At 44.3% G+C, this 20,943-nt stretch overlaps 1 protein-coding gene across 5 annotated transcripts in view; it reads left to right on the top strand.

Moving 5' to 3' along the window:
* trps1 (trichorhinophalangeal syndrome I) overlaps window positions 1-4,081 on the top strand; it is a 93,526-nt gene extending 89,445 nt beyond the window's left edge. For all 5 annotated transcript variants that reach the window (XM_037263199.1, XM_037263198.1, XM_037263203.1 and 2 more), the window contains one exon: window positions 174-4,081. In XM_037263199.1, the coding sequence (XP_037119094.1) occupies window positions 174-1,625 (1,452 nt within the window). In that variant the 3' untranslated portion in view covers window positions 1,626-4,081. The remainder of the gene's footprint in view (window positions 1-173) is intronic.
* The last annotated feature ends 16,862 nt before the right edge of the window (window positions 4,082-20,943 follow it).

The raw sequence follows: 20,943 nt of genomic DNA, 5'->3' as shown, positions 1-20,943 counted from the left end.
CCATGAATCACGCCTGTCTTTGTTCACTCAACACGGACCAGCCTCCTTTGACTCTGCATGCATTTTCATTCAAGGGGTCATTGAAGACTCTTAAATTGTCAAGAGGTGAATTTGAGTGTTTGTCTGGAGAAGAAACCAGATGCAAGACACACGCTAACGTTTTGTTTTTGCAGACGCCCAGACCTCTGAACATCATCAAGCAGAATAACGGCGAGCAAATCATCCGCCGACGCACCCGCAAGCGCCTCAACCCGGACACGCTGCCGCCCGAAAACCCCGCCCCCAAGCAGCAGCGCCCCACCGCCGAGGAGCGCGTCAACGGCGACGAGTCGGACAGGAGCTGCGCGTCGGTCAAGAGCCAGCAGCAGCAGCAGCAGCAGCAGCAGCAGCAGCAGCCGTCGCCGCGCTCGCGTTCGCCGCGCTCCACGCAGGTCTTCCTGGCTAACCAGACGCTGGAGATCCACCGCCGCATGCCGCCGCTGTTGCTCCCCTCGCACCCCGCCCCCTCCGAGGTGGCCGACGTGCTGGCCAAAGTGGAAGCGGGAAAAGTCGGCTCCGGCGCCAGCTCGGAAAGAGGAAGTCCCATCGAGAAGTACATGCGGCCCTCCAAACCGTCCAGTTACTCTCCGCCGGGCTCGCCCATCGAGAAGTACCAGTACCCCCTGTTCCCCGTGCCGCTCCCCCTCACGCTCTCGCCGGACTTGACGCCCGAATCCGACTGGCTGCGCTTCTGGACCAAATACAAGATGGCCGCCGCCTCCGGAATGGGTAACCTCGGCGGCGCGGCGGGGCTGGCCAACAACGCGCACTACCTGGCTGCCATGGTGGCGCCGGTGCAGCAGCAGCACCACCACCCGCAGAGCTACGCCGTGCCCTACTGCGCCTCGCCGTACTCGCCGCTCCCACCTCCGCCCGCCCCGGCTCAATACCCGCCCCCGCCTCTCCACCCTCAAAGCTCGTCGTCATCCATGGAGAGCGACGCGCCTCTGGACCTCGCCATACGGCAACGGGACGATTGCGCGGAAAAGAGGAAGCGGGAGTCGCCTTCGTCCGAAAGCCTGAAAGTTCAGGACGAGGAAAGCGGCGCTCGGTGGGAGGTGGAAGACGGGAACTCGGCCACCCGCGCCACCGCCGACGTCGCCACGCAAGACGAGCCCAGCAACCGTTGCCTGCACTGCGGTATCTACTTCCTGGACGAAGTCATGTACGCGCTGCACATGAGTTGCCATGGCGATCAGGGACCATTTCAGTGCGGTTTCTGCCTGCACGTTTGCGCCGACCGCTACGACTTCACCACGCACATACAGCGCGGCTTACACCACTGCACTGACAAAACAACGCCGGGCAAGGATCACAACGATGTCGACGCCGCCGTGACGCCGAAGAATTTGGATTCGGAGCCCGAACATCCAGCTTTGGATCCGGAGCAGCCCAAGGATCAGGATTTGACGGCAGAATTAACTGCCGAGGAAAAAGAGGAAAGCGGTGAAGGCGCCAAAAAAGACATTTCCTGCGACAACTTCACAGAGGCAAGTGAGGAAGGTAGCACGATGGCGTCTAAAGGCAGCAAGATGACGACTGACGGTGGCAAAGAACCCGAGAAGGGGGACACAGAGGCTCATTGATGCCCCTCAAAAACATTACGCACGCTTCCCAAGGCGAGCCATAGTGCACCTCGGAAATTAAAAAAAAAATAAAAAAAATGCATCCCAATGCTGGAATAAAAATCACCCTGCAAAGTGCTGCCGGCCGGGATGGGAGAAAATGATGACTGGACAGAAATCATATTGATGCTATCAGAGCTGCTTCACAGCTGTTAAAGCGGTACAACCGGTCGGTGTATGTTCTCCCACTCTGCTGTGGAAAAACCAAATCAGATTTGGACTCAGTGAAAATGAGTCATGCAAAGTGAGAAAGCGTGTCTTCTGCTATTGGGTTGGGGGGAAAAAACAAAAGAGTCCAAAACGCAAGAATATTTGTTTTGGTGTGGACGCAGCTATCTGCAAACCAGTCGAAAGCGCTCCTAAACGGTGCCAACCAACCCTGAACCCAAGTGTTCTTTCTCTCTGTCCCATATGGACAGAAGCGAGTGAGTTTATTTTGTACTTTCTCCGTGCCATGATACTAGCTGCGTGCCTGGCTGCCTTTGCCTGCCTGATAATAGAACAAAACAATCTATTAACCTGCTTAACGTTTGTATCCAACAATAAAAATAGTAATAATAATAATGTTCTATTACAAAAAACATGCAATTTCATATACTGTTCTTATATGATGTTATTTTGTAAAGATTTTTTTTTCAGGACTTGGTACTACAAAATTAGTGTTTGTGTGTGTGTGTGTATTTTAGGTTCCTTTATGGAAATGGTACATGGAAAATATGTGTGTGTGTGTGTGTGTGTGAGTGAGTGAGGGTCAAGGGCGCGTCCGTCCCCAATCATGGATGTAAACAAAATGAAGGTTTGCTATTTCAGTCCTCAGGGGTCACGCGTGTTGCACACCAGCCCGCCTGCTTTGGATTTTTATTGTTGGATTGTTTTCGTGATGCTGTTTGAACATGTACATTATGTAGCTTACGTTACGTTCTCACGTGGGGAGGGGGTCCTCGATTTACGACAAGGTCCATTATTATGGCGGCCAAGTAACTGAACCTTTTTTCTCGCAGTATTATGACTTCAGGCATGTAAAATTACTTGAGGCTTTTTTTTTATGTAAAATTATGATGTAATTCTCATGCAATTATAAAGGTTATACTTGCAAAATTCCCCAATTCATTCAAGTAACCTGCAAAAGTCAACAATTACCAAAAGTAAACAAGTGACTCTTTGCAATATTACAATTAAGAGCATATAAAATGATGCCTTGTAAAATTGACTTAATTATGCAAATCGGACTTTTTCTTGTTCTTTTTCTGTATTCATAAGGAAATGTAATTTCTTCTCAAAAGATGACTGTAAAAATGTGGCTTTTCCACTTCAAATTGCATTTTTATCAAAATAAATAATGTATTAACAAGATTAGGGCTTTTTTAATAAAATTACAATGATTTTTTTGTCATTCTATTTGTAATTTATTCACAAATTTTGTACATAAAATATTTCAATAAATTAAATGACGTATCAATCTTATGATGACAACTTTCATAAAAGTAAAAAAATATTTTCTGAAATTCCCACCATTATGTTTATAATCGGAATCTATCACTTGCCTATGCTAGCGCACTTGTAAAGTCATTCTCATGCCGCAGCACAAATTTGTAACCTCGTCATATATCGGGACCATCGTAAACCAAGGACCCTCTATCTAGTTCAGGTTCTCATCCCATTTGTTTTGAATTAGGTCAACTTAAGTCTTTAACATTTGGCCTATAATCAGTAGTCAGTGTGCTACAGGTTACCTCCTCAGTAGTGTTACTGATACATTTTTACTGTGCAATCATTTCACAGGAACCCCCCCCTCCACCCATCCCGCCTGCTTTATTTTTTTCTTGCATTTATCATTCTTGTCTCGGTTATTTATCAGCAGAATATTTTTCTACTTCTCAACTGTTTACATTCAAAGTTATGACATAACCAGGTTGGGAAAAAATGTCACCTGCCTTGCTGCCTTAGTTTAAAAAAAAAAAAAAAAGGACTAAAATGAAGGAAAAAGAAGCCTTAGAATAATATTTTTCTATCGGTGAATGAAATCCCGCCTAGTGCCTGCTCATGCTTTTTTCTACTCAACATGTTTGACTCTTGGGCTGGATTTGCACCACAGGTCCAAGTGCACAATTCCAAGGACGCAAGTAAGCAATCATAATACAAATTAAAAATATTCAACATTGCACTCTGCGCACCTGGTGATTTATGAGGGTCACAATTTTTGCTTTCATAATGGACACACCTCTAATGTAGCCTTCTATATATGTTGAATGTAGTTTCAATATCCATGGGGCATTGTTTTTAATGTTTGTGTTTTAATGTGTTGTTGTGCCAGCATGCCTCATATTGCAATTCAGCAAAACAAGTCCAAATTGTGCAACTTGAAGTATGCGGTGTAAATCCAGCCTCTGTCTCAAAAAGGTACGTCAAAAAAAAAAAAAGCCAAGCCATTTAAGTAGGAAATCATTTAAAAAAAGAAATCTCTGCTTAAGGTCATATTGGTCGTAGAAGTCCAAATTTGGAGTTATTCACATTTTTCAAATAAATACAACTTAAATGCTTGTTGATTATGAAGTCTTTATATTTCCATGCAATTTGAACCATTTAGGTCTTTGAAATCATTTATGAATAATGCCCCTGCATCTCCACTGAAGTCCTCTAGTATCCCCCGCAAGACACAGAGGAGACCCCCCCCCCCCCAAAAAAAATCTAGAAAATATCGCCCCGTTAAAAAAGAAAATTGTGAAATTGACGCTAGTAGTGGGACAAAAAACTTTAGACATTTTCTTTCGATTAGCACACTGAATTGTTTGACTAGTGAGGAAAAAAGTGCATTCTAGTACACGGACCTTAAGCTGGACATCAAGGATAATGAATTCATGCGGATACGGTAGTTTTCCTTTTCTCACAAAATCCTACTAAATTGTAAATGAAGCAGTTAGGAACAAGTCAAGGTTGCACTGTGCTTACTGCTCGGAAGTCACATGGGCTAAAAAAAATAGCTTGATTCCAAAGTTCATCAGAAAAAAAATGCATAAAATAAAAAAAAAACCCTATCATGTAAAAATATAAAAAGAAAATATTTGTTTTTTACTCAAAGAATAGTTTCAACCGTGGGAAGTGAATGTGTACTTTTTTAATGCTGGCGGTCAAAATAGTCATGTTTACATTTTGGAAATGTAGCAAAAGAAATGAAGTGATGGGGAAAGACTGGAGGGCTTCTTTAGTTATTTTTTCTTTTTTATATCAGCTTGCGCTCTTGGTTTTTGACTCTGCCCACCTAAAGACATAGGGAGTTACGTCCGAGTTCAAACGACTTGAATCAATGGCAAATGTTTCTTCTTCAGTCTGCGTCGATAAAATTCACACGAATGGCATTTCACGTCAACGTTTACACCAAGGCCTTCCTTTAAATGTTTTGGCTTTGTGCGTTTAGATATTAAGTTGCAATGTAGCTTCATTTCATCGTCAGGGGGCAACACAAATGTAGCTGCTTAGCATGCGGCCTACGGTACGATCATGTTCAAGAAAGGAGCTGCAAAAAGGCCAGTTTGGTCCAAATCATGCATGGGTAAATAAATGTACATTTAATCATTTTTTGTAGAGATTTTGTCTCAATTGTTTTTTTAATATAAAATGGGATTTTTTTTTTTATTAAAGGTAGTTTTTCTGTCATGTCTTATTTGATTCTGTTATCTTTCTGAATGCTCTTTGTTAGGTTTGCAAAAATTGTATTTTGATGACATTGGGAGGGGGGTGGGCGGTTGGACGGCCAAGAAAAAATTTGTTACGCAGCTAAACTTGAAAAAAATATTGAAAATGATAATAATTAATAAAAGTAACAAATATACTGCAAATGTCTCGTCTCTTGTCATCTGGGTTTGTGTCAGATTTGAGCATATTTGATTGATTCCTAATGTATGTAGTAACAAGGTTGACACTAAAAAGCTGTTTTGCTCAAGTTTCCAGATGTGGCACGTAAGCAAAACTAAATACATGACACCTATGTTTGATTGACACCTGAGTTGTGCTGCGACGTTTGCCATGTTTTGGGGGAATTGGAGAAACATTACGTGGTTGTCCCACAAGGGGGCAGCACTGAACACGGCAGTGCAACTCACTCCCGACCTCAGGTGAAGGAGGAAAAAAAAACTCAGGTGCAAGCAATCACTCGCCGTACGACGATGCGTCAACACAAACCTTTGCAGCAAAAAATGGAATAAAGCCGTTTCGATGGAAATATAACTTTACACGGTATGTGTGGAAATGTTTGCTTTCCTTGCAAGACTGCTTTTGAAATGAGCAATATATTTATCATTTCAAAGCAAAGTTGAGCGTTGAAAACGATAGTTGGCCGTTTTGCATGCAAGCACCCCAAAATTCAATAACGCAAATACATGATTTCTATTAAAACGTAGAAAATATGCAATGCTCACTGAAAATAAAAGCATATAAATTGTGCTTATTTATTGGGTAATTGCTTAATTTATCGCATAATTCAAAGTAAAGTTGAAAATGACAGTTGGCCGGCCATGTTGCATGCAAGCACGCCAAACTTCAACAACGCAAATACATTATTTTCGTTAAAGCGTAGAAAATATGCAATGCTCACTGAAAATAGTCATTTCATTGTGCTTATTTATTGGGTTGTGTGCTTTTAAGGTGCATGGAGAGGAATTGTAGGGCTTGAAAAATGGATACCACTATCGGGACGTCACAAAAATGTAAGTGGCTCTTTTTTTTTTTTTTTTTTAAAGTGCTTTTTTGGGGTACAAATGTGGAGTAAGCAATGTCGTTTGACATCCAACTTTAAATGTCAACATATCCCCGTGCAGAACGTTTCCTCCCTCCACATTGACGTTACATCACATCACAGTTGATAAATCACTTTTGCTTGCAACGCCCCGGGCGGGGTTGGGAACTTTGACAATCAGCGTAGTCGGTGTCATCATCTCATGTTTAGCATTATCTATTTATCTGTGTGTTTATTATATGAACATTGATGAGAGTTTATTAACTCTGCGCCTGGAGTGAAATTAAGAGGCAACGGGGTATCATTTGGATGTGTGTGTGTGTGATGGTGATGATGATGATTTAGCGCAGATAGAGGATGTCAGACTGGAATGCTAAGCAGCCCAGTGTCTTTGCACAGAGGTCATCACAGAGCGTTGGATGTGCATGTAATTATGATCACGCTGCAAATTAATAAGCAACATCAATGAAAATGATGCTGTTGGAAAAAAGAAAATCATATGCGTGCTTTGGTACCTATAAACAGTTTGTGGATGAAAAAAATGGAGGAAATTTGCTCGAGCTGGAAATTTGGATTGACACAGGAAATGTAATTGGTTTTCTTGGGAGGAAAAAAATCGAATCAAATCCCCAAATGATATTAATAATAATATGTTTTTTAATGACAAACAACCCAAATAAGTATTTCATGAATGAAAGTGAATTATAAATCTGCGTATCTATAATTACATTTCTTTTAATGGCCCCAAATATTAGTAACCGCTCTCAGTCTGCTACGGGAGCAAAGTAAAATCAATAGTTGCGAATGAGATGACGACAGGCTTTACTTCTCCTCACTCGCCTCTTACTCCATCCATTATTGAGTATCCCTTCAGGTCAAACAACACCCCCTCGTCTCCTTATCCTTCGGTCTTTCATCCCCAAGTCTGCTTCTCTGTGCCATCCTCCCTCCATCTTTGTTTCAAGCCTCTTTTAAAACGCTCCTTCCAAATGTATGATGGAACGTATGTTTCCTTTTATGTAGGAACTTTTTAGAACCGTTCCCCTGAGGTTTTATTGAAATTGATTACTCTTTGTCTTCCCGTCGTCTTAATTTTGAGGGCTTTCACATTGCTTGAAAACTCACCAAATTATGCAGCGTGCGGGAAGAGAACATTTTGAAAGAAAGCTGAAGTTCACAAGCCTTTTTAGGGTCAAGAGAAAATAATTCATAGCTTCTAATACTTGAGAAAGTAGTTGAATGATCACTTGCATTAATGACCCCCCCCCCCCCCCCCCCCCCTCCTCTGAGAGCACTGAGCAGACAACCGAGCACCCATTTTGTTAGCACTGTGAGATAAATCCAGCTTCCCCGCCCTCAAAAACAAATATCCCCGGTCTCTGAGCCCATTATAAAAGTTTCACGATGGGCGGACACATAATCGATCATCCTTTAGGCCACATTGCAAACACACTTCCAAAATAATATACCCCCCCTCGTCATACAACTCCTTTCATCTTGTAATGTTGCTTTTATTCCCTACAAAATGCAACTTTATTCTAATGACCTTTGTGTGCACGTAGCCCCTTGTGCACATGTAAACTGACACATGATAAATTCCTTGCCTGCCAGGCTACTTATTACCTGACAAGTCACTGTACTTGGTTACCACGGCAACGCACACCATGCCTGCACCAAAGGAATCAATGGGGGTGGTCAATGATTAGTGTGTGCAATGTTTTGATCAAATAAAGAGTGTGATAGGCGTTTTCATATCAAACGGCGGTGCCTTGTCGTGCTTGTGAACTCAAAAACGTTTAATGTCACTCCCAGTTGAAGTTTAGTGTCAGTCTAAAGATTAAAAAAAAGGCAATTAGTTTTTGCGAACAAAAAACTCTAGACATGCCAACAGTGTCGCTATGTTGTAAAAGCAGTGGCTAATGTAAGACCAAGAGTGAAGCAGCACAAGTTGACAGACAACGTAGCAATACTCACTTTATCTGATTGTTAATTCTGTATTTGTTGCTCAAATATTGACATGTATATTCTGTCAATGACATACTATTTATGTGTCATCAAGTTTGCATTTATTTGCACCTAGTATATTGATTTCTATTTATAAACATTATAAACACATTTGATCTAAACATGTCTTTAGAAAAGCACAAAATATAATATTGCCATGATTACAGCTTGCAGAGAACAAACACACATTTAGCCACACAAGAAGATGTAAACCCCTCCATCTCGCGCAATCAATAGCAGCCCGACACTGCCTCATAACCTTTAAATATGAGCAAATAAGTCTGCGACACAAGGACACGCACACATGGCGCCTACTTGTAATCAATAGCCATAGATCAAAACACACACATGAACACACCAGGTGTGATTCTATACATTCCCGGCCTAGATCTGAACGGACACACCGAGCGCCAGCCATTTTCCACGATGAGGTGATTGATGACCACATTGATGTCGCATATGGTCCATCTAACGCGCCGTAACGATTTGTTGTGTGCGTCAAGCTGTGTATGTGTATATGCGCGGAGTGTGTTTGTACGTTTGCGTTTGACCTTTTGCCAGTGATTAGCATTCTTGCGTGTTGGGAATAATCATTGCGCTGTCAATCATGTGCAGCTGCATCAACGTGAATGGCAGAGATATTTGATTTTTGTTCTTAGCCGGATATTTACTTTTTTAAATATGAATTCAGACTCAATAAATTCTGTGCAGTCCAAATACATCTGATTGGCAATATGGAGAGACCACGTGGGACTGCACCCAATTTGCGCAACTCTAAATTCGCACTTGTGTTAACATTTTTAATAGCGTCCCAAATATGAGAAATAAACTCTATCTGCGCTTGAGTAATTGTCGCCATCATTCTGATTATCGGTGCATGTTATCGACCAAGGCGGCGGGCTCATCTGGTTCTCATCTGAGGCGCGTAATGGATCTATTCTCCTCCTAATGTGTCACAAATTGAAAATCTATGTGCGTCATAAATATCCAAGGTGGACTGTGTGCGTGTGTCCTATGTATGTATGCATGCTTGTACTGTATGTCGGCATTAAATTTATATTTGATCATTTATAACTCGGCATGGCTGTTGTGCTTGTTTCATAATTAATGCGTGTGGAAGGATGTCGCCATTAAAGCTTCCTTGAATGTTTGCATCCCAGCGGAGCGATAGAAGTGCTTCTAAGGGAAAGAGATGTCTTTGGTTAGTTGCAGCCAATGTCCCGTGAGCGTCCCCATTTTATGTGCCTGTCAAAGGTGGGACTTGATTAGACCGCTGGCACTCATTCACGCGCATAACCGCATGTGACCTGAACATCAGGACCGGCTTCTTGTTAGCTTAGCCTGCTAGTAGATTATCTGAGAAAAGTCATTTAGGAGGACAGCTACATGCCTATTTGTGGTTTTGCAATTTCCCTAATGAGTGAACATCTTGGAGAAGAAGCCCGAGTGTTCTTGGACCGGCTCATGTCGTAAATCACTTGTGTTCTTGCTGACACGGAAGATTATTTATGCCGCTTGGTCGGCCGCACCTGATTCTGCAAAACGGGCTGCCACTGTGTGGCCGTTAGGCGGCCATCGGGCCTAATGGGCGTGACACGGCGCACTTGACCCGTGTTTACTCGCCGATGCCCGTCACCCATCGACGACCACCCTAAAGCCCGTATTGCCATTTTGCGAGGCGCCAAAGCACACTCGGCACTTTGGCTTTGAATTTCCTGCTTGGGAACTTGTTGCTAAACAGAATCCATCCAGCGGATTGAACGAATTTGGAGTTGACAATAAAATCAACTCCATGCCTCAAGTACGTGTGTGTGCATCATTGGCAATAATAAACACATTAGTTGCCCTAACGATCGCTAAGTGCTGCCCCAACCTGCCCACCCTCCCTTGCCCACATCTCTCTCCCCCGTCAGGAGCCTGACGCATAATCATAAGTGCACGTGCACATCCTGCCACCAGCGCAACACATAAAAATCTCACTTCAATCATCTCCCCTGCCTCGCTCCCAACTGTGGGAAACAAGCAGTAGCGGCCCACGTGGCCTTCCCCTTTTTCCTGCCCTCATTAAATATGGAGCATCCGAGGGAGCCGTAACGCACAAGGACGCGCCGCCGCCGCTCGCCGCTCGCCGCCTTCCTTGTATATGTCATCCGGATTTAAGCGCACTCTGCTCTCGCGTCCCGGGTAAGAATTTGCGACACCTTGCCAATGTAGCATAGCTTCAAATAAATCCGACACGGTAACACAACACGTCTTGCCATCAAATCCGGCGTAAGCCATCACGGCAAAGCTTCGGTCGTGTGTCGAGACACCTGAGCAAAGGAACCGCGGTCGCAATTAAAAGCGGCTTAAATGAAAAATGATGTCTGGGATTGGCCCTTTTTGCCGGCGGCAGAGATAATGAGGTCTGAAATTCACCATTTGTGGGGCATCGGTGACGTAATTACCAAACAAGATCCTTCGGGTCAAAGACGGATATTGAACCGACCGACGCACCTGCACCGAGGTTTGATTAATTTACAAAGCGTCCCGTAGATGCTCGTCGGCACCATCACGTCCTTTCTTGTAAGCGCGCCTCTTAATTGACCCGTGCTTATTAGCCCGTCTGAACCTGAGCCCTCCACACTGGAGGCCGTTCCTCAATTAGAAATCAGAGTGCGACTTCCAGGCTTTGATGCATGAAAAATCTGCTCCGAGGAGGATGGTCATCTTCTTAGCGTCCCTCTTGCATCGTGAATGGCAACGATGGGACGGAGTCGTGCTGGATGTTTCTCTCCTCGTTCTCCTTTTAGTTTGCACTCTGAAAACAACTGAGCGGTTGGGTGTCTTCACCTCATCTTGACTTGGCGGCCTTCGCTATCACTGAAGGAGTAAATGGCGCTGAATGTGCATTCTGAGAGCCTCGCTTAGCTTTAAATAAAAAGACTTTCTAATAGTTTTGGGCTTTGCCAAGGTAACTACACGCTCGGCTGCACAGTCACCATAAGCGGAAAATAGACGAGCCCGAGATGACACGCGCGCCGGCGCCCCGGCGCACACTTAAAAGGGACAAAGAAACAATTTCCAGCCACTTCTGATGAGACAGCGTAAACTTGAACTGATATCTCGGCGGTGAGAAATAATACAAGCCCTTGTATTTCCATAAATAGCTGGAGGCTGTTTACTTACTCAACTGCAGATGGGGGAGGCAGGAGATGCTTATTAGCATCAAATGCATTTTGAGGATAGCATTCAATAGCAGCTCCCCTGAAACCGAAAGGTGGATGCCTTGCTTCCGTAGGTGCTGCTGTTTTGATTGGCAACAGAATTCCAATGGGCTGAGCAGATTTGAATGGCCTGTGAGAATTCCAGGTAGTGTTACAAATCTGTGAAAGTGCAGGGAAGTCTTTGTTTTCTCAAGAGGACGTTGCACCGCGCATCTCGAATTTTCAATCGTTTTCCTCGAGGTCCTCCCGCTGCCGAGGAGGCGGCCAAACGTCCGAGCGAACATTTGCTAGATGGCCATTGAGCGCCTGTTCTCCGGGCGCCGTTTGTTGAATAATTCAGCGCGTCTATCAGTCAAGCATTTTGGTAAATATTACGCGGCGGCGGCTCTGTCATCTAACGGAATGATGCGCGCAATATCCATTTGTTGCCGGCGCGGCATCCTAATCACCTCATCTTCCTCCCCCCCCCCCCCCCCCCCCCACCACCACCACCGAGAACTGAGGCATGGCGGCCTCTCGACGGCCGCTGTTTGTTGTTTAATAGCGGCGTCCTCGTGCGTGCGTGCGTATGCATGCGTATGCATGAGGCCATCCGCTGCTGTCTATTACACCCTCTGCTGCCTTTGTGTGTGTGGGGAAATCAGCCACAAAGTCACTTCAGATTTCAAAAAAAAAAAGAGAAAGCACTAGTTTTCTGTACTTCATTTCTCTATCTGATTTGCATTAAGCCTCACTTGAAAGTGACGTGGAGTGAAGAGCACTGCTTGCGGCTCATGCATGTAGTATAACAAATGATATATTCAACAATTGAAACAAATAAAACCTTCCTCAAGCTTTACTTTATATGCATAGTTGACTTTCAATAACAGTTCTTTAAAATTCCCCCAAATTTCATGAGGGTAGTTTGTTGCTGTTGCTGCTGTATCTCCACTTTAGTTATTTTTTCTCACAACAACAAAAGCTCCCTTTGCTAGCCAAAAGGATCATATCGCATCCCCACATCTTAAGGTGAATTATACATTGCGCTCCTAAAAGGAAATGGCGGTTCTCAAAGACAACGCACGGGGTGAGACACTCCGATGCGTCACTCGCCGCCTTTAATAATGCACAGCGTCGATTCCCTCCGAGCCGCCCGTCACCAGTAACAATGTTGATTGTTTCATCTGTGCAGACAACAAGATGTCCTCACTTGGCTTGTTTTGCCAAGTGCTTAGAGGTGATTAACTATAAAGCAGCTTGCTTAGAGGACATCAACTGGCTTTATTACGATTTGACATTGCTCGCGTTTGCGCTCTGTCTGGAAATATTGTGTTTTTAAAATGATGCCTTGTATTGTAACGTAGTGCCTGTTTGTTTGCTCCAGTGCTGCTTATGCCTCATGGATCATTTAAATACAATATTGCAACATGCGTCACTGACAAATTGCTGGCAAATGAGTCCCCGAGCTCCTCTCGCCTTCCTCGTATGTGTTTGTTGTGTGTGTGTGTGTGTGTGTGTGTGTAGCGGAATATGTGCACGTGGGGTCATATGGAAATGTCCACGTTTGTGTCAGACCGAGGACCAAGAGGTCACTTGTAGGGTCTACACGCATGGTGATGGTGTGCATCATTAAAAGCTGACAGGAAGTCGAGCAGGGAGAGAACTCCGCGGCCAACATAAACAGCAGCACCTACAGATGCCACATTTTGATCCAATTATTATAAGAAAAAGTCAAATGGCAGTTTGTCTTCTTAAGTGCTTCCTCAAACTAGTGCATCGACAGATTGCGTTAGAAGGCAAGCTTGCCGCGAAGAGCCTCTGCCTCTCGGTGGGGGAACAAAATATGAAGTCTGGAATGCAAACGGTCGTCACGGGAATCAAAACGGCGAGATGAAAGCGTGGCGGCACAAAAGGAAACATGTTTGAACTTGCCGTGATTATTCGGCATGCAAAATTCTTGCAACGGCTCATCGTCCATACATGCATATGTTATGCCGCCGCGCACATTGGATCAGAACCAAATGGAAAGATACAGAGAGGCTGCTGCTCTATTTGCATTGATGCTAAATTCCTCATCTTGTCGCATTTGAGTTCGTGTAAAGTTTGTTGAGAGGATTGACTAACTAACTGCGTGTTTCATTAATATGCCATAAAACCACGTTTGTTTTACGGGGAACCAAATGAAACGAAGGAGCGAGCGGCTGCCACATGAAATTCTTGCCTCCGTCCCGCTCTGACGTACTTTGCCTTCATTGAACATGACGTCCCGTAGCCCGCAGGAATCATTTGGATATTCAGAAACAATTCCTCATCTTTTTGTACAAACAAATCAGTCTGGATGAGCACGTTGGAAGCCCTCGCCAGTTCTCCGCTATACTCATCCGAAATCTTAACGAGCACATTTTGTGTTGGCGGACTCATTAAAAGCTATTAGTGTCATCCGGAGACCCCAAGCGAGCAAATTTGAGTCTCTCGGTCCTGGCAGTCAGGTGGCTTCCAACATACCAATGCTTGTGACCCCCAATGAGAATATTTGGAGACCCCGAGGCTCATTACAGCGTATTAGTACCTCTGTCGTGTTGAGGGGAAAGAAGCAGTTTGCTTTCGGGGCGATTATCACACCTGTGCAGTTGCGATCACCATTTTCCTCTAACGGGCCTATTGTATCTTTTGCAGGTCCGAGTTCCCTCTCGTGAGGCTCGGAGACAAACGACGCCAGGGCTAATAAGGTGAGCCCAGCTATATTTGGATCTAAAATGCGCACTTGCCAACGGCGTCAAACGAAATCCACCACTATCTTGTCTTCTATTTTGCCGCCACCCGTCATTTTGTGTTTAATTGTGCCGCCAAAAGGCTTCACCTCATAGGTCAGTGGAAAGTGGGATAATTATCTTTTCTTCCAAGCGTCCTCTCTCATCATCTTCCTTTTCGCTGCAACTTCCTTTCTCTGATTATCTGTGTCGACACTCTTCCTCTTTCATCCCCTTGTTCTCTTCCCAACCCTGTGTGTATTTTTTTTCATGCCCCCCCTCCATCTTCCATTAATCACAATGTCATCCTCCTATAGAAAATGTAGTTAACAGACAGATGACTGCAATCAGCTCTGGTTCAGCCTCGGGTCACCCGCTACATATCTACAGTGTATTATGAGTGTGTGTGTGTGTGTGTGTGTGTGTGTGTGTGCGCGCACGTAGGCACTATTGTGTCTTTTAGCAAGGCCGCGATTGACGTGGGATCTTTCATGAGATGCAATGCAGTCTTATTAAATTCCACACGAGATTGGATGGTGCACCAATCTGCATATATCAGGAATATTGTAAGTGTTTGTGTTCTGATAAATCAACCTCTTCAAATGATCTGAGACTTAGTGGATACAGATTCAAATAAGGGATAAACGAAATTTTATTTGTAAGGTGTTTTTTCTTATCGTATATAGCAGGTGTTCCACAGGGATGGATTCTATGTCCCTGATATATTTACGTAGTAAGGCTTTTAGAAGCATGGGTTTTCTCGAGTGTCAATGACGAATAACAAGTTAAATATCCTAAATGTCACCATTTTAGGATGCTAAAATGATTGATTCGCACTGCACAGAAATAAGTATTACTCTGGTAGATCCGATGTGGAGGAAGGATGAGGAAGCAAGGCAAGGAGGAGATGTGTGGAAGTGGAGATGAAGGGAGCACGGGCTGAGAGTGTTGCAGGCATACAAACAAGGAGAGAAGTGCTTTGCAGCCCAGATGGGTGATGGGAAACTATCAGGGAAAATGTGGCCTATTTGAGCGTAGATGAAGTCATTTGCGCCGCGCCACACTCTTGGCTTCGTAGCGACAAGCGCTGCAACACAAAGGGATAATGGGAATTCCGGGATTTCATCTGCACCACCGACAAGGATAAGACAAATGGCTGGACAGATAGATGTGCTTTGCTGTAATGGAGCCTCACTGCTGACAAAGTTGGACTTCATTTTTTTTTCCCCCCAAAAACTCTGCTGAAACATGTGAAATTGTAAATTATTGCTCCCAAATGTCGTTAATAAATGTCATTAAGTTCAAACACAGATCTCCTGATATTGCGGCAGTGTGCTGACCACTAATGCTCTGTGCTGCTTGCTGTGATGTCATTAATTAATAAGAATAATAATTCCAAAAAAGAGCTTCTGCCAAATTGGGATGAAGTCAACTCAATTCGTTGTTCGCACCCAAAACATGTTTAAAAAAAGAAGAATGTGACGTGTTTTATTGCATTTAAATGCTTTTCACACTGCCAAAGCTGACTTTTGACAGAACACGTCATTGTTTTGTTTTGTTTTTCTTCTTCCTCTTTCAAAGATGTCCCTCAATATGATTAACAGTTGCACATTTTTACCGTTCAAATTCCAGCCCTGTTTTCCGGCCTTTGCGGCTATTTTCATTAAGTGGTATGGCGCGGCCGTATTTGCATGTGACATTTCCTCTCTTCCTCTCAGCTGACACCTCGGCATTGACACATGACACCAGGCAGCCCGGCACGTACGACCTTGTGCCTCCTCTTCCATCCACTCTTCCCTTCTGTTGCACATTTTCAGCTCTGCAGTTTTCAATTACGCCGCTGACATACAGTATGTGTCATGTCATCTTCTCTCTCCTCACGTGCCCATTCCGCTCCATTCTGTCCCCTTCACGACTTTCACCCTCCTATTCTGAGTCATCCTGAGGAGGTGAACAAAGCCACATTGGTTGAATAACAATTAAAAACATCAACAGAAAAAAACATTATTTGCATGTCTAAAATATGATTTCAATGAGTCGTACCTGCACCAAAGTAGCTACATGAATGAGCAAGTAGACAACACAGTCAATCAAAGACACTGACCACACTATTGCTGAAGTCGGCGTTTATGGGATGCACTTTATTTTCCAAAGCGACCCGCTTAATATGGACATCAATCACGTAACAAGCGCTTTAAGCCCTTTAAATCCCCGCCAGCGCGTGGCGTTTCAGCAGAGCCAGTCACGTGACTTTGTCAAAGCTCATGTGCATCCAATAAGCAACAAAGTGTGCGCTTGCCTGATTGTTTGTCCTCCGGAGTTCCTCCTTTGTTCCAAAGTTGAACTGACAAGGCATGCGTGGGGAGCTTAGCGAGTCTACATGCTGCTAATTATCAGGTTAAAGCTTTTAGTAGCGGGCTTTGAGTGATCAAAAGCATTATTATCTGGCTTGAGCTGCCAAGTCGCTGCGGCGATTGTTAATTCTGTTCGGGCGCACGTACAGTCGCGACCTGCAAGCTAATTGCTGCCGGAGTGAGTTGAAGAGATGACACCGTTTTACCTTTCCTGTCTCGGCATAACCTGCATTGGCGATACCAACGTCATCGTCAGCGGACCTCATTTCAAATATTGGTTTTTTTTTGTCCACCTGTAGGGATGGAGGGCGCGATGGAAAACAAGATGTGTGACACGAAAATCCAATGCTGGTCTCATTACAGAGAAGTTATTGTGCAACAGAATGTCGAGGCGTCAGCCAGCTGGCACGGCCGCGACTCTCCCAAAGTCTTGTTTTTTTGCATTTAACGGTTCGTTATCTCATTTCAGATCACTGCGGCGTATACGATTCTTCTGCTGTTCTTTTTTCCCCAAAATGGTTTTCTGAACGTTAGTCACTGAACTCATAGCCTGATGCTGCGGCTGCTGCGGCTGAAGTATTCCTGCTGATTTTAGTTATGTGCCGTTACCAGGACGACCGGCTTGGCGTGGAGTGTTAAAGACCACTCAGCGCTCACGGGAGAATAGATTGCCTTCCCATCGCTTCACCTGTGTCTGCCTCGGTACACCGGGGCCCGCTGTAGACCTTTATTTGTCCCCTAGGGCCAATTCGTTCTTCTCTCTTAGCAATAAAAGTGGTCAGCGCCACACACGCACGCACGCACGCGCACACATAGAGAAGACACAGGCAGCAAGAAGCAAGCTGGGAGATGGTGGCAGGCGCAAAAGAATTTATTAGTTTTGACAGATGGTTGTCTGAGACGAGAAGCACAGTGCAGGAACTTAAATTCAAAGTGCAAGGGATCATGGGTACTGTCAGATGGAATAATACTCACGACAAATAAATGCCTCCCCCCCCGCAAATAGCCGCCTCCCTTTTCCCCATCAGAGGAACAACAGGTAGTAAGTGTAATTCTCAGTTCGCTTCGTAGACCGAGCGCGGCTAAATGTCGTCGCTAACCAAAACAGCAGCACCTACCGAGGCGCCTCAAACGGTCTCTCGGATAAATTTACTCGTAGAGTTTTACCCCGTCTTGTAAACTAGTTATTTTCGACACCGGATTAATTGCAATATAGCGGTAACATTGTTGAACAGAATCTCAATGTGAATAAACAAACACCGTGCAATGCGCCGATAATAATGAACAGAACTAATTAGAATGACTGCCGCTTGCTTGGCTTTTGTGAGCATTAGAGTGCGAGTCCACTCATTAAAACCCAATTTGGATAAAGCTGTGTGGAGTGTTTGAGATATTATAAAACTCCCTGAAATGATTAGGAATCATGAAAAATGGATTTTTAATTGCCTTGGCAAAAAGCTCCGATAGCTAATGCAGATAAAAGGCTTCTCTGAAATCGAATTGGCCCTCGATAGATCTATCACGGACACTATCGCGTTATTTCACTTATTTGTATGACTACATTGTCATCCATCTTGTTTTGTGACTGCGGTATTTTAGCAATGTCAAAGTGACCTTGCAATATATCGTTTTTGAAACTAAATCCAGTGGAGGAAATGATCAAGGTTTTCCGCCTTTGAGAAATGTCAAAGATCAAGCCCACTCACTTCATAATGCGAAACTTCATAAAACACTCTTTTTTTATTTTTATTTTTATGGCTCCCGTTTATGAGAGCGTCATTTTAATCAGCTTCGAGACCTTTGCAGTAACCGAGAACAAAGCGGCGTCCACTTTGTGGACATTTTCAAAGTGCTTTTGTATGTTTTTACTGCTGTCATATATGACGATCATAATAACCCTTGTGAAATTGATACTTATGATTTGATCAATTCACCAAACTATTTGCAGTCTGGTTGTGTCCTCCTCCCACCTCCGCCGCCACTGCCACCGCTGCCTGCTTCTGGCCTTGGTCTGCCTTTCACAGTTCCGACCGTGCGCGGATTAGGGCTGGCTGAGCGGTCATAGCATGAGAAGTCTAATCCATCATTAAGAGACAAGAGGAGTTTGGCAGGATTTGAGAGAAGACGACCTGAAATGTAGCGTGACGTGCCAAGAGCGACATGCAAATGGGAAGCAAAGGGGTGTACAACCAAACATTTATAATCCATTTAATCATGAAAAACATTCATTTAGCTTGTACCGTCATTTAGGAAATACGGCCTCAGCAAACGTACATAAATTGTAGACACCATACGTAATTTCAGAGTGAAATGTAGCCACCGTCAAATTATCATTACCGTAATTTTCGGACTATAAGTCGCGGTTTTTTTTCATAGTTTGGGTGGGGGGGCGACTTATACTCAGGAGCGACTTATATACATATATATGGGTTTTTTTCACTTTTTTGGGCATTTTATGGCTGGTGCGACTTATACTCCGGTGCGACTTATAGTCCGAAAATTACGGTATATTTTTGTCACAGTCGCGCTGTTGTAAAGAACAGAAATTGCAGCCGAGGAAAAGATGTTCTGTTAGCCTTGTTTCTGGCCATGTTAAAGCATCAGTTTGTCTTGTTTATGGGCCGCAAAGGCGACAAAGGTTAGACGGATTTTGGAAGCCCCTTCAACACCCCCGCGGTGTTTGAGGCGCCACCACATTGCGTGTGCACGTTCATGCACATGTCTTTGGGGCGTCCGTGAGAGTATTGTGCATGTGGGCCGTGTCACAGCGTGGCCTTTAGAGAAAGGTCGCTCCGTTTGGAAGACGAATAGAAAGATCACGCCACGGCAGGCACACATGAAGTAGCCCCAGTGACATAGATCTGGCACAAACGACAAAGAAACGGGAAATTGTTGACCGTACACGCCGGGGATGCGCTATAATTCTCCCTACTGCTTTGTGAGGTGGCGGAGGGGAAAATACGGACCTGCAAATCCGCCCGGTCAGACCGAATCATATTCCTTTTGTTGTCCGAAGATGAGGCTTGGTGGTGTCACTCGAATACATGTCAAAAATCCATTGCTGCTGCTCCCCCCCTCCCTTTCCTACCTCCTCCATCTTGCTCATTAATAGTCTTCTCTCTTCTTTGCCACATCACTCCATTCCAGCTCATTTCTTAGTCAGATGAGGCTTTGCGAGGCAGAAGGTCACGGAAATATCTCTTGCATACACAGTCATTTTCACTCGCTCTCACTGGCGGATTCCCCCCATTTTTCTTGGACCCACCCAGATGCTTACATTATTCAATGTCCCTTCTCTCTCTCTCTCTCTCTCCCCCCCTCCCTCCCTCCCCTTTGTCACAACAGCAGTCTTTTCTGAATGCACTGCATATTTTAAATTCCTCTCTCTCTCTCTCTCTCTCTCTCTGATTTCCGAGTCCAGAAGAACACGCCGCGATGCCTTTGAGCAAAGCATTTCGCTCCACATGCTCCCTATGAGGTAATTCATTCCGGGTGGATGGCAGCTAACTTTTTTTTAATTTCATGGCTAAATCAATGGAAGCAGTGATGGCCTTCTCCTTAACAAAAGTTCAGTTGATGGCAAATTTTATATGGCAGTCATGTTGATACAGTCGGAGGTATTTGGCCGTTTAAAAAAACAAAAAGAAACATTGAACCAAATGATTGCGGCATACACACATAAGTTCTCTCCAAGTTTGTTTCTTGGGTGCTAAACTACAAACACGCTCATTTTTCCGATGAAAAAATAGACCGTGGGAGTTGTTTGTTGCCTGGCTTCGCTTTCCCTCCCTTCCTCCCTCGCTCATACCTGCAGCAGAGCTCCTCCGTAACGGGTAGCTGATTATTAGAAGAAGTGAGGCCTCATTGTGACTTCCCAGTGCGTCTCTATGCGTAATGTTGTTTATTCACCGTCACCGCTGCCGCCGCCATCAGTCATTAGCAAACATTTTGCACGCCGCCGCTTGTGGTCTTTCACAGCATGTTTGCAAATGGAACATTATGGGCATAAAAGGCCTTCTCCGGCTTTGATATTTGGCTCCAGATCCACTACCACCTCCTATTTAAAGATGGCAAACATACTTATGTACTTTGGTCAGAATATGCGAAAGATAAAAACAAATTGTCAGAACACTTTTTACTGTTTTTTCCCCCCAGAATGAGTGAAAAGCATAAATGACAATAATGTTGAAGCACATTTTATATAAAAATTAAATTCAAAAGTAATTAAAAAGTTCTGTATGTTCCGAGTGCCAT

Source organism: Syngnathus acus, chromosome 11 (assembly GCF_901709675.1).
Source record: "Syngnathus acus chromosome 11, fSynAcu1.2, whole genome shotgun sequence".
Taxonomy (NCBI): Eukaryota; Metazoa; Chordata; class Actinopteri; order Syngnathiformes; family Syngnathidae; genus Syngnathus; species Syngnathus acus.
The sequence above is the reverse complement of the archived record's forward strand: the minus strand, read 5'-3'. Positions and strand labels throughout refer to the sequence as shown.